General features: G+C 39.5%; 1 protein-coding gene across 1 annotated transcript in view; it reads right to left on the bottom strand.

Annotated features, from left to right (window-relative positions):
• Nucleotides 1-4,246, bottom strand: part of LOC468811 (cyclin-Y-like protein 2) — a 55,035-nt gene extending 50,789 nt beyond the window's left edge. Inside the window, 1 exon segment of the mRNA XM_016934405.4 lies at nucleotides 3,644-4,246. Coding sequence (XP_016789894.3) covers nucleotides 3,644-3,854 — 211 coding nt within the window. The 5' untranslated portion in view covers nucleotides 3,855-4,246.
• Nucleotides 4,247-12,461: the final 8,215 nt, after the last annotated feature.

Below are 12,461 nucleotides of genomic sequence, written 5' to 3'. Positions count from 1 at the left end.
TGGGTCACTGGAGAGCACCTTTACCTCCCAAATTAGTAAAGCTTCTAAAGTCAGAACATAAAAGGCGCATGAAAAATTGGTGAGTAACAGTGAAACTGGATAATAAGATCACAGTACCTTATTTTGTATTACAGTTACTACCTTGAGTTACATTAGCTAGGCTGCTAAATGAAGGTAAGGTAGTAAAAAACACTTTTGAGTAATCTGAAATCTATTCCAGGTTTTTAGAAACAGCTTTCTGAAATGCCTTAAATAAATCTCGTTCTTCTGAAATGTTTCAGGAGAGAAGACAAAAGTAAAGCATAACTTGTGTCTAATTTCTAAACAACTGAAATAATTTAATTCCTCATTGAAAAAAAACCAAAATGTTTCACATCTAAGTAGAAATTTCTCAGTTTCCAGGAGTACCAATATAAAATTGTCTCAAATAAAGATTTTAAAAGCAAACTTTCAATGTGTCTATACTTTTATCATTTGGTGCTCTGCTGTGTTCCTATGAAAAGTTAATAGGCAATTGATAAAATTGAGATTTTGCTTATTGTTTTATTGAATTCCACACAAATACAATTAAGACAAATTGAAATAAAAATTTAATGGTCATGGTAATCAACACAAAATGAGAAATTCTGTGCTCACGAACTTTTTTTTAAAGCTATTCTGCTGTAACACTCCTTATCACCCTATGCTTAATGCCTGGTTCCTTACCTGCCTCTTGCCACCTTCTCCTGTCCCACACACTCTCAGCTTCAATTCACAGTAACCAAGAGAAATTCTTTAGAATTTATCAACTTGTTTATTTGAATGACAAACCTGAGCTATTTCACTACCTCTACTTTTATTCTTATCCATTGAAATAAATGTATAGACATGAGATAGGGCCAGGCAAGATGGCAGATGCATGTAGTCCCAGCAACTCAGGAGGCTGTGGTGGAAAAGTCTATTGAGCCCAGGCCAGCAATTTGAGGCCAGCATGGGTAACGTAGTCAGACTCTCCTTTATTTAGAAAAAAAATGAAGAGGTAAATGTTGCCTTTGAGTTGTGTAAAATGAACTTTAAATGGAATAAATAATTTTAAAAATCATTTAAAAATCATTTTAAAAGACAGGTCTACTTTACAGGTAAAATATAAGATGTATTCTGGAGTTTTAAAAACTTTACAGAACTAAATTCAGCATATCTATCATTTCCATGTCATTCTGAGGACTTAAAAACCTTAGTTCTGTTTAGTAGCTGTCTTACTAGTCATTTAAGATCTCTTTTTGTTTCGTCATTAGCAATATAGGGAGAACATACAGAGGCCTTATCTGTATTTGGAGGGGACAAATGAGACATACATAAAATGTGTTGTAGGCCGAGTGAGGTGGCTCACGCCTGTAATCCCAGCCCTTTGGGAGGCCGAGGTGGACGGAACACGAGGTCAAGAGATTGAGACCATCCTGGCCAACATGGTGAAACCCTGTCTCTACTAAAAATACAAAAATTAGCTGGGTGTGTTGGCGTGCACCTGTAGTCCCAGCTACTCAGAAGGCCGAGGCAGGAGAATCGCTTGAACCCAGGAGGTGGAGGTTGCAGTGAGCCGAGATCGCACCACTGCACTCCAGCCTGGCAACAAAGTGAGACTCCGTCTCAAAAAAAAAAAAAAAAAAAAAAAAAAAAAGTGAAAAAAGTATTGTAAATCCTGAAGAATGACAATAAAGAGTCTATTTTGGGCTGTCATCCAAAACTACTCGTCTACTAACTCATGTATAAAATCACTCAGAGTCTTACCTTACACTTTCAAGCAAAGCAGAAGTTTACACAAGTACTTACGTGCTTTGTGGATAAAGGTATAATCAATTAATTCATATAACGTATTTATTTATTCTAAGACAATTCTGAAATATCCTGAAAAGTGAGTATAGTACATCCCAGTTACAAAGTCACATTCATCATGAGTCTTAATTATTCTACCTTTTTAAAAACTGAAGAGCCCAACCAACGTTTATATAGAAGAGCTACAAGACATTTCCTCTAAATTAATGAAATCTCTGACATTTAAATGAAACCAATGAACCAACTGGATTTAAATATCTTTACAATACAGTGTTTTCTATTTTGGAAGATTTACTTTTTATTCAAGACATATTGTTATCCAGAATTATTTTTACCTAGATTTATCTCTTTCCAAAATTTTAGAGGCAAAATTTTAAATGTTTCCTCTTTTCTACCTCTTCCCATCCCCCTGCCTCTCCCAGAAGTTTAAAGTCTGAAGAACTCCAACTCTATTATCTTTGAACAAGATGCTACTGGCAGGAGGGGGAAAGAGGAACCATGGCAACAAACACTCTTGCATAGTTAAGGTCTGGCATTTTGACTTTCAATCTTTACATTACAAATTGAAGTCCAAACTTATGTTTCATCTCTTTGAAGCTTTTGATCATGAACCGCCCCACCTCTCTTTTAGAACAAGGAGGTAAATGAAGTCTGTTAAGTCACCAGAATAAATGTGGAGACCCATTTTGTGTTAAACTGGGAATTTTCTTTCTTTCTTTTTTTTTTCGAGACGGAGTCTCGCTCTGTCTCCCAGGCTAGAGTCCAATGGCACATCTTGGCTCCCTGCAACCTCTGCCTCCCGGGTTCAAGTGATTCTCCTGCCTCAGCCTCCCAAGTAGCTGGGATTACAGGGGCCCACCACCATGCCTGGCTAATATTTATTTATTTATTTATTTATTTATTTATTTTTAGTAGAGACGTGGTTTTGTCATGTTGGCCAGGCTGGTCTCAAACTCTGGACCTCAGGTGATCCACCTGCCTAGGCCTCCCAAAGTGCTCGGATTACAGGCCTGAGCCACCCTGCCCAGCGTAAACTGGGAATTTTAAAGTAAACAGAACTTCATGGGTAAATTCCTTTGGGGGGAAAACACGTTAATTTTTCTGCAGCCCTGGCAGTAACACTTCACATCTTTCCCAATTATTTTAAGCACGCTCCATTTTCTTTCCTTCTGTGTTCAAATTATAGTTAGAAGGAATTAGCAGCTTCTATCAAGGTGACTTAAAACAACCTATTAAGAATACCATGGCAACCTCTATTTTGAATTTAAATAAGAAATTCCAAAATATTTGGGTATGAATTGTCCTGAGTATTAGTATTAGTATTATTTCTTCCATACTCTAATAAATGGAAGGAAGGGAACACTTGGGCACTTACCTGGTTCCTTTACTTAGGCACCATCTGGATAGGTAAAGAGAGAGAATGGGATAGGTACTGGAATGCTGGGGTATTTGAGATATTATTTAGAAGCAAGAGAGAATATATCAAAAAAAAAAAGCCTCAAATAATGCTTCTTATGCCAAAGGATAATAAATAGAGACACAAGCAGGAAAAGGCACAAAGTGGAGGGTCCAATGCCAGCCTGGAAGAATGAGATGAGACAGCAAGAACTAGGCATTTAGGTAGAGAGGAAAAAAATTCACTGGACCCTGTGGGGAAAGACTAAGGGGTGGGAATGCAAGGCAGAGCCAGTCTTTGTGCCTGGTGCCCAGCCCTGGGAAAGCTGGCTACAGGCATGAAGGAGACCTATGTAGAGGATACCTCCCAGGGGACCCTGGGGACAGTGGCAGCCAAAGGTGTGCCAAGAGCAGATGGCATCCATCACCTCCTTACCTTCTGGCATCTCTTGGTCATGGATGTGGTGTACATGGAGGCTCTCAACAGCTTCAAAAGCAAATTCAGTAGGCTCTACAGCAGCAGGCACTGGTGCTACTGGCGTTGTGTTCCCAGTTACTGCCTCACAGATCTCAGGCTCACAGGGCCACACACGCCCCCGGTGCCAGCCCCACTTGGGGCACACACAGCAGTTCAATGTGTTCCCCATGGGGGGCCTCTACTCCTCTCTGCCACTACCTGTGCCTTAGCTTGCAGGTTTGGCCTCTCACACCTGCTGCTCTAGGCCAGGGCTTCACTGCGCCTGCAGAGATGGTCTTGCCTCCTGCTCTCCTGCCTGCCCCACAGCTCAGCCTTGGGTGGGGCTCAGGCCAAGGCCTGCACCCCACCGCCTCCCTTGAGCTGACTTGTCTGGGAGGGTGAAGACCAGCTGGCTTTTAAATAGGTTGTGAACCCAACAAACACTGAAGAGACACTACAACTGCCTGAAGAGACAACAAAGGGAGCTGCTCCTCCTTCTGCAATCACCTCCAGACTGAAGCCCACTGACCCAGGGGATCCCAGGCATGTGGCTCACAATGCCCCACCCGGCTGCCCTATCCCACAGTTCACAATGCCCTGCCCAGCTGCTGCCCTGCCCCACAGCTCACAGTGTCCCAGACTGGGCTACCCCACCCTGTCACTTATGATGCTGCTGCTTTCCTGGCCCCTTGTGCAGTGCTATTGGGACTAATGCTTTCATTCATCACAGGCTTTCTGAGCTTTTAGGTCCTGAGGAAAGCACAGGCCGATTTGTTAGTTGAAGCCATCCTCCTCTATAAGTTCTGCAGGAACTTATAGTTAGTAGAATGGGTTCCCAGTTAGCAGAATGGGTCCCATTAGCAAGTTCGTTTTGCCAAGTAGTACATTTTTCATTTGCTCACTGAATTTAGATATGCCTAAATTGTTGAATGTTTTTGTATCTAAACACTCTCCTCCTGTCTTCCAAGGGGTAATTTTTGTCAGAACTTTGTCCATAGCAATTCCTGGGACCCTAGTTCTACTCTCAGTAAGGAGTTATCACTGTGTATCTTGCATGAGATCCCAGGACACATCCTGCCTCCACTTCCTTGTTTATAAAATAGGGAACTAACTTGTCCCCACAAGCTCTGAAATACTGAAACTAGCCCACTCCCTTTTTTCCCCTCTGTGTCTTCCTTCCATGGCAGGGTTTTTCTGATTTAGTTTTTTTGATTATCAATGCACTAAGCATGATTTTCTCATACAAACTTGAGAACCATAAAGTAGAGTACCATAGTCCTAATTCAATAAAGATGAATAGTCAACAACTGGCAAACAGCATGTGCCTGACAGTGTTCCAACTGTGGTATGCTCATTTAACCCTCAGAAATAATCTCATTTTACAAATTTTACAGAATAAATTGAGATGAAGAAGTAAGTAAGCTCCCCAAAGTCACATGACTGCTCAGGGGTAGCCAGGATTTGATTCCAGGTAGTCTACATTCCCCAATTCCCCCAGCCTGATTATCAGGAAGTGAAGGTGGAAGTCGATCTTTTAGAGGAAGTGATATTGTAGGTTCGTATAATTTTTGAAAGAACAACGATTTTTTCATATTGATTTAAAAATGTCTCCCCTTCATTCTTCATTCAGTGGCTGACACTGTCCCCAGGGTCCCCTGGGAGGTATCCTCCACATCGGCCTGTAGCCAGCTTTCCCAGGGCTGGGCACCAGGACCAAAGACTGGCTCTGCCTTGCATTCCCACCCCTTAGTCTTTCCCCACAGGGTCCAGTCAATTTCTTTCCTCCCTACCTAAATGCCCAGTTCTTGCTGTCTCATCTCATTCTTCCAGGCTGGCATTGGACCCTCCATTTTGTGTGTCTTCCTGTTTGTGTCTCTAAATTATCCTTTGGCATAATAATAATTAAGTCCCTTCTACGTGCCAGGCACTGTATATATGAAACAGTCCCCACTCTCAGAGAGTTTAGGCAGATAAGCAAACAAAGGCTTAGAAAGTTCAGTTTTCTGAGACCACACTTCTGGACAGTGCATGAACCTGGGATACAAACCCAGGTCTATTTGATTCCAAATTTGGTGCTGGGGTGGTTTTAACTTTATTCTGAAAACATGAGAATCTTTGAACCATACAAAGGTGAGGCATCACTGTCAGATGTGTGTGCAGTGTGGTCACTCTGAACAATAACAAAGGATTGAAGGAAACAACAGGACCAACTAACAGGCTTCATCTTAAAGAAGAGTAATGTTAAAGGCAGTGGCAGTGATTAAAGCAAAGGGAAAAGTTTTGTGATCATTTGGGAGATAGAATAGGTAGTGCTTGGTAATTATATGTTAAGAAGAGGGGAGATACAGGGAAAACAGAGCTGCTAAGGCTCTGGTGTGGGGGACTGGGGAAACAGTGGTGCCTTTCTCCTAGCAGAGAATGTAGGAAGAAAAATAGGTAAGAAGGAAAAGATAGGTTTTTAGTCTCAGCATCACATTAAAATGGAGCTCTCTAGTCAAGAGTTGGATATAAATCTCTGTAGACTAAGTCCATTTGTGACATCCCAACATATATTTTCAAAAATAATACACATACTAAATCAAACCATTAAGAGTAATTGGGGAAATTCCCTAAAATTTACATGCTAAAAATGTCACCATATTTTAGCGATTACTTTTATGGAGCAACTTTGAATCTATGTTTATAGCAAATGAGACATCTTGTATAAAATAAAGCTATTAAATGAAAACATTTATAATTGTTTTGTCCTCAAAGAATAGAGAAGGCAACTGAAGCCATGAGCATGGAGACAATTGCCTTGAGAAGTTGTGTATAGTAAGGGGAATCGGAAAGAAAGACTTGGAGAATAGGGAGATTTACATGGCATTAAGTGAAGCTTGCAAAAGCTAGGCCAAGTCAAGCGACCTGCATATGAATCAGGAATAGCTGCTCCACTGAGTCTTATCAGAATGGAGAGGATGTCTGCTTCTCATTTCTATAACAGCAGGACCCAACGCAGTGCCTGGTCAATAGGCGCTGAATACATATTATCCCAATGCACAGAGTCAAATTTTGCCAGGAGGGCAGGAAAGCTAAACGTTGTCTATGGCAACTTAGTGACAAGGGATGTGCATGAGTGAGCTGGATGTCAGGCAGTGGGGAAAGTGAACTGGAGGTGAGAAAACAATGACACAAACTGAAGGCTTCTCTTCCCAAATATTTCGCTGAGAAGAGAGATGAGGTAGTAAAGCAGATACATGGTAAATCAAGCCTTTTTATTCTGAGATTTTTAAAAAGGGTGGGTATACTTCTATGTTAAAGGGTAACAGCCAATACAGAAACCTCATTTTTGAAGTCAAGAGAGAAGAAAAAACACAAAAGGGCCCTGAGAAGGCACAAGTGCATGCAGTCCAGATCAAGGAGAGATTAGTTTTGGACTCAGACAAAAGCAAGAAGGGAGAAAGGACCATGTGACTATAGAAATATTTCTGGTAGAGGGGAGGTTTAGGAAGAGCTCTTTCGAAGACCTGTATTTTTCTCTGTTTTAATAGACTTTTCAGAAAACTACTCTGGAAAAAGAAAATTCTGTATAGAGAAGTCTACACTTGTTGATACACCTATCAAGAAAAGCTTGATACACCTAATGAAAACCAAATAATGTCTTCTCTAAAAGGCAGGTAACTTGAAAAGCAATTTGAGCAGAAATCAAGGAGCTCAAGTATAAATAAGTATATAACAAAAGTAAAACATGAGTTTAATTTTTCTCACGAAGAGTTAAATAGCAACAACTTTGGAGGTAGAGTAAAAAATAATTAATAAAATTATATGCATTTGCAAAAAATGTATTTGCAAACCCTATAACCATAAAAGTGGCCATGAAAAGGGCCCAGAGGAATTGGTATCATAGGAAGAAAAGGATCACTTCAAAAAACAGGGAAGGAGTAATGATTAATATTTAATTTATTTCTGTTGAAAAATTTAAATAAAGTTTGAGGACAAGTATAGGTGATATGTTGAAATGCGGGAGACCACAGTGGAAGGAAAAGAATTCAAGAAAGTTCAGTTTCAGTAACTAACATCTAGTGAAATCCTCAGGATCCAGTGGCTGCATTCTGTGTTAAGAATAATATTGTCTGAAGTCCTAGAATTTTGAACTTGCTAAGCAGGAAAATATTGGAAAGCACTGTTATAAAAACAGCTTTTAAAACATTTTAATGGAAAGGAATATTGATGTACATTAAAAAAAATCTTATCTTCCTATAACATTGGCAAGGCTGAGGCAGTAAAGATAAAAAAATAGAGTAATGTGATTTGATCAGGAGTTTGATTATGTGAAATAAGCTGAGACCTTGTTTACTCATGACTCCAGAGTGAACTAATTAATTTATTCATTCATTCAATACCCATTTGATACCCGAGCCCTTAGCACATGCCATACACTTTGTGTGAGCGCTGGGCATATTGCTTTGACCAACATAAACAAGTTTCTTATTGTTCTGAAACTTATCTTCTAGTAAAGAAGTTAATAGACTGTGTTGTCCTTCACTCCTGCTTGCATTACCTAGGAGGGCTACTGATGTCCAGCTATTGTATTTTCATTCCAGACTGCTTGGTAGATGAAGAGAAGAAGGAGGAAGGATTTATAGAAGGTACACATAGCACAGTGCTTACAAATCACTGGCTTAGTCAAATGGCTATAACAAGCTGCAGGGAAGCTCAGAAAATATAATCACATAGCTAGGGTGATAAATGCAGAAGAAACAATTGGATATGAAAAGGAAACTAGCATGATATGCCACAATCTCTAAGGGAAGATTAGGGAAGTTTCAGCCTAAAGTAAGAATAATCAAAACAAAATTGTATAATCTTTTGCAAGTACATATGAAAAACATACAAAGTTTGTCATAATCTTTCCTTAAGCTAAGAGAACAGAAAAAGTGGAAAGAAGATTAAACTATAGAATGAAGTGTTGGTTTAGAGGCAAGAAAGATTTTACGGCAGTCAAAAGATCAGTCTTATATTATTGTGGGATTTAGGAGGACAAGAGAGACCTCGGGCTAAAACAGGAGAATCTTTTATTGAGTGCACTCAGGCCCAGCAGACTCACATCCAAAGACTGGGCCTGAAACAAAGACAGCACTTGACTTTTATACACACTTTACAAAAGGGGGTAGGCTAGCTTGAAGCAAGCTTACAGTGGCATGAAAGCAGGATACAGAGGCAGGACAAAGACAGTTAATCAAATTGTAACAGGTTCATAACTCAGGATTGCACATAACTGTTGCTATGCAACCCAGATGTCCATTATGTAGGTTTGCCTAGGCACAGGCTTATCCCATAACCTTCACTATGGTGTCTAGATAGCTGTAGTTCAGGCCTGCTCAGGCTTCTCATGACCTTCGCTGTGCTTTTTAGATAAAACAGAATACTTGAAGTTACTGGTTACAGAGAACAAGAATCTATAAACTCATACCCTAAAACAAAGGAAAATTTTTCTTCTCCCTATGTTGAGGGAGTGCTGGGAGAGTCTCCAGAGTACATTAGATAATATTATCAAGACTTTTCTTGGGTCTGGGATGTGCCAGTTTGTGCCTCTGGGACAAGTCAGCCTAATACAGGAAAGCTTATTTCTCTTTCTTTTCAATTTTATTTTTCTTCAATTTCCCACCTCATTATGGTATATTATGTGTATATTGTGAGTAATTGGATTTATCTTGGATATATTAACTTGACTTTTTAAAAAGTCATTTTTGATGGGAAATTTCCCAGGTGTTCTATAAAGTACTGTCCCATCAGACATTCATAATAATCTTCCATATTCTTGAGTATTTTAATGGCTCCTTCTAAAGTCTTCCATTTTTTAGTTTAGATTAACCTGGGAATGATGTTTGAGTATTGTCTCATCCAAACTGCTGTTACCCATCCCCATCATAAGTCAGAGAGGTCTTGGTTATTTTGTGCTCTAGCAATTAATTCATCATGAACCCTGGAGTTATTTGCTATTCCAATCATTTGTGCTAATTCACTTCTCATAAGCATAATGGATTTACCATTGTTAACCCATAAACCATATAGAACTTATACAACTGGTTTGACCCCGTGTGCTAAAGTTCTACATATACCCTGTAACTCTTGCCTAGTATAAAACTTATTTTCAGTAGAGATAATATTTCTGCACTCATGTCCCTATGTAACTTTTACTGTTACTGCTGGTCAGGCTTTCCGGGGTCATCATAACCTCCTGGGTCCTCTGCATGAGGGACATATTCTTCAGGATAACTTTGTAATAAATCTTTTATCTATCTAAATCAATAGTACCTAAAGTCTTGAGTAACAAGGTTAGTACTTGGTTTTTCTTAGCTCTGTGAGCTAATGTGACCAATGCCTGAGGTTGTGTGATAAGGCCAACAATCAGCCAGGTCTTTGCTAGAACTTTTTTTCTAATACATTTCTCTACTGATTTCCAGGGGTCCCTGCATGTCAATATATGAGTTCTGGCATCGCAATTTGTTTAAATGTTTTGTGAATGACTAGCAACATAGTAACTTAAGATAATTTCAAATATAATTTGCAAGTAAAATGTTGACATGGTTTGATTGTGTCCCCATCCAAATCTCATCTTGAATTCTCACATGTCATGGGATTGAGTTGGTGGGAAGTAATTGAATCATGGGGGCAGGTCTTTCCTGTGCTGTTCTCGTGATAGCGAATAAGTCTCACATTATCTGATGCTTTTAAAAAGGGGAATTTCCCTGCACAAGCTCTCTTTTCTTGTCTGCTGCCATGTGAAATGTGCCTTTCACCTTCTGCCACAATTGTGAGGTCTCCCCAGCCACATGGAACTGTAAGTCCAATAAGCCTCTTTCTTTTTGTAAATTACCCAGTATATATAATCACTGTTTTCAGATTCTAAAAGTAATTTTGGATAATTCCACTAAATCAAGGCAAATGAACACTTGAATTCAGTTCTATTCCTACCCAAATTCCATTAAAATGACTGAATATAAACAATTGAATAAGAAACATAAAAACTGAGCATAAAAAACTAAAAGGAATTAAAAAATAAAAAAAGAAATGAAAAAAGCAAACAGGTGATGGCTTCAAAGTTATAGAAATTGGAAAATGGATGGTCTAATGGTTGCTGACATAAAACAGAAAAAGTTGAAATCCAGCTCTCAGACTTGAGGGACTCCCATAAAAAGAAAGCTACCTAATGCCTTGGGATAGAGTGAAGACAGCCACCATAACAACACAAAATGAAGTAGGCAATACAGAGTAGCAATGGCAAAACTTAAATATTATTTCCACAAGTAAGTGTGAGAATGCTTAGTGTGTACATTGTCTAATCAGCCCACAGCGTTCTGATTGTTCATGTAACTCAACATGGTGAGCTAATCTCATTAAGCCTAATCCTAAGCAAAGCCAGAAAGTCACTGATGCTGTTTTTGGCCTGAGAGTTCTTAAGCTGTCATTCTCAGTTGAGGGTGGCTAGATATTTCAGATAGCCATGAAAATTAAGTGCTTCTTAAAGCAAACAAAGAAATGTCTCAGAGAACAAGACAAGAGAATAGGAAAAGAACAAGAAGCAGAACAAGAAAACATCACTATATAGTAGAAGGATGCCTGTTCAAAGATTTTGTTCGGTAGCTGCTTAAGTCCTTCTTGGATCTGTAAAGACTATCATGTGTGGTTAACTTCTCAATGATCTGACCACACTCTTCCAACCACTGAGCTCCATTTTTCAATGTGGTGCTGGCTTCTTGATAGCCTTTCAGCCACTCCTCATAATCATCCTCAGAGAGAACAGCGTAAGCCACAGAGTGCACAAGCCTGCAAATCAGCCACTGGTGAATGGAAGCAAGCAGAGTGTTTTACCTCACAGGGGACATCACACATGCTCAAAAGTTAAAGAAACCACTGCTTTTTAAGGACACTTTAATTCAACATTTACACAGTTCCAAAGGGATATTTAAAAACAGTTCTCCCATTTTCTAACTAAACCACTTCTACTGCAAGATGGAGAGTGCACAGTAAGTTGCATGAGTTAATTCCCCACAGCAGAGAGACACAGGACCTGTGCATTATCCATGTGTACATGTGCAGTAAGCAGGTATCAATATGAGGAAGCAGGAAGTATGTTTCAACATAGCAACATAATGCCCAATGTGCCTTGAGCTCAGGAGTTTGAGACCAGCCTGGGCAACATAGGGAGACTTCTTCTCTACAAAATAAATATATAAAAAAAAACCAGTCTTGGTGGCATGTACCTATGATCCTAGCTGCTTGGGAGATTAAGGTGGGACAACTGCTTGAGCCCAGAGGTTTGAGGCTACGGTAAGCCATAATCACACCACTGTACTCCAGCCTAGATGACATTATGAGACCTTGTTTGGAAAAAAAAAAAGCCTAATATGCTGTCCCATGAAAGATCCAGTCTTTCAAGCAGCTACACCCATGTATCTGCATGTATTCACAAGTGCATGCATCATGCATTCAGTGGAACACACTAAGGCAAGAAAGCAGCCAGCATCTGAGCATATCTCCAGCTATCATTACTGGCAGGAAAACCTGACATCAGGGTTGTTTAAAGCCTTTCAGATAACTCCTTTCCTGCTCACAATGGGTTCCATGAATTTTTTGTTCAAGTCATAGATCAACCAATGTCATAAGGATAAGAGAGGGATAAGAAAACACTGTTTTCTTATGACAGTTATGACAATGTTTGAGTTTTCTAAGAAACAGACCAGTAACTAAAGTTGATTCTACATGGGATGCCTCCTCTTTCTGCACTACTGGTGATGAGTTATGGAGGGCTATA

The sequence above is a fragment of the Pan troglodytes genome, chromosome 20 (assembly GCF_028858775.2).
Source record: "Pan troglodytes isolate AG18354 chromosome 20, NHGRI_mPanTro3-v2.0_pri, whole genome shotgun sequence".
NCBI classification, from domain to species: domain Eukaryota; kingdom Metazoa; phylum Chordata; class Mammalia; order Primates; family Hominidae; genus Pan; species Pan troglodytes.
Note: the sequence above shows the minus strand (reverse complement) of the source record. Positions and strands in the feature narration are given on the sequence as shown.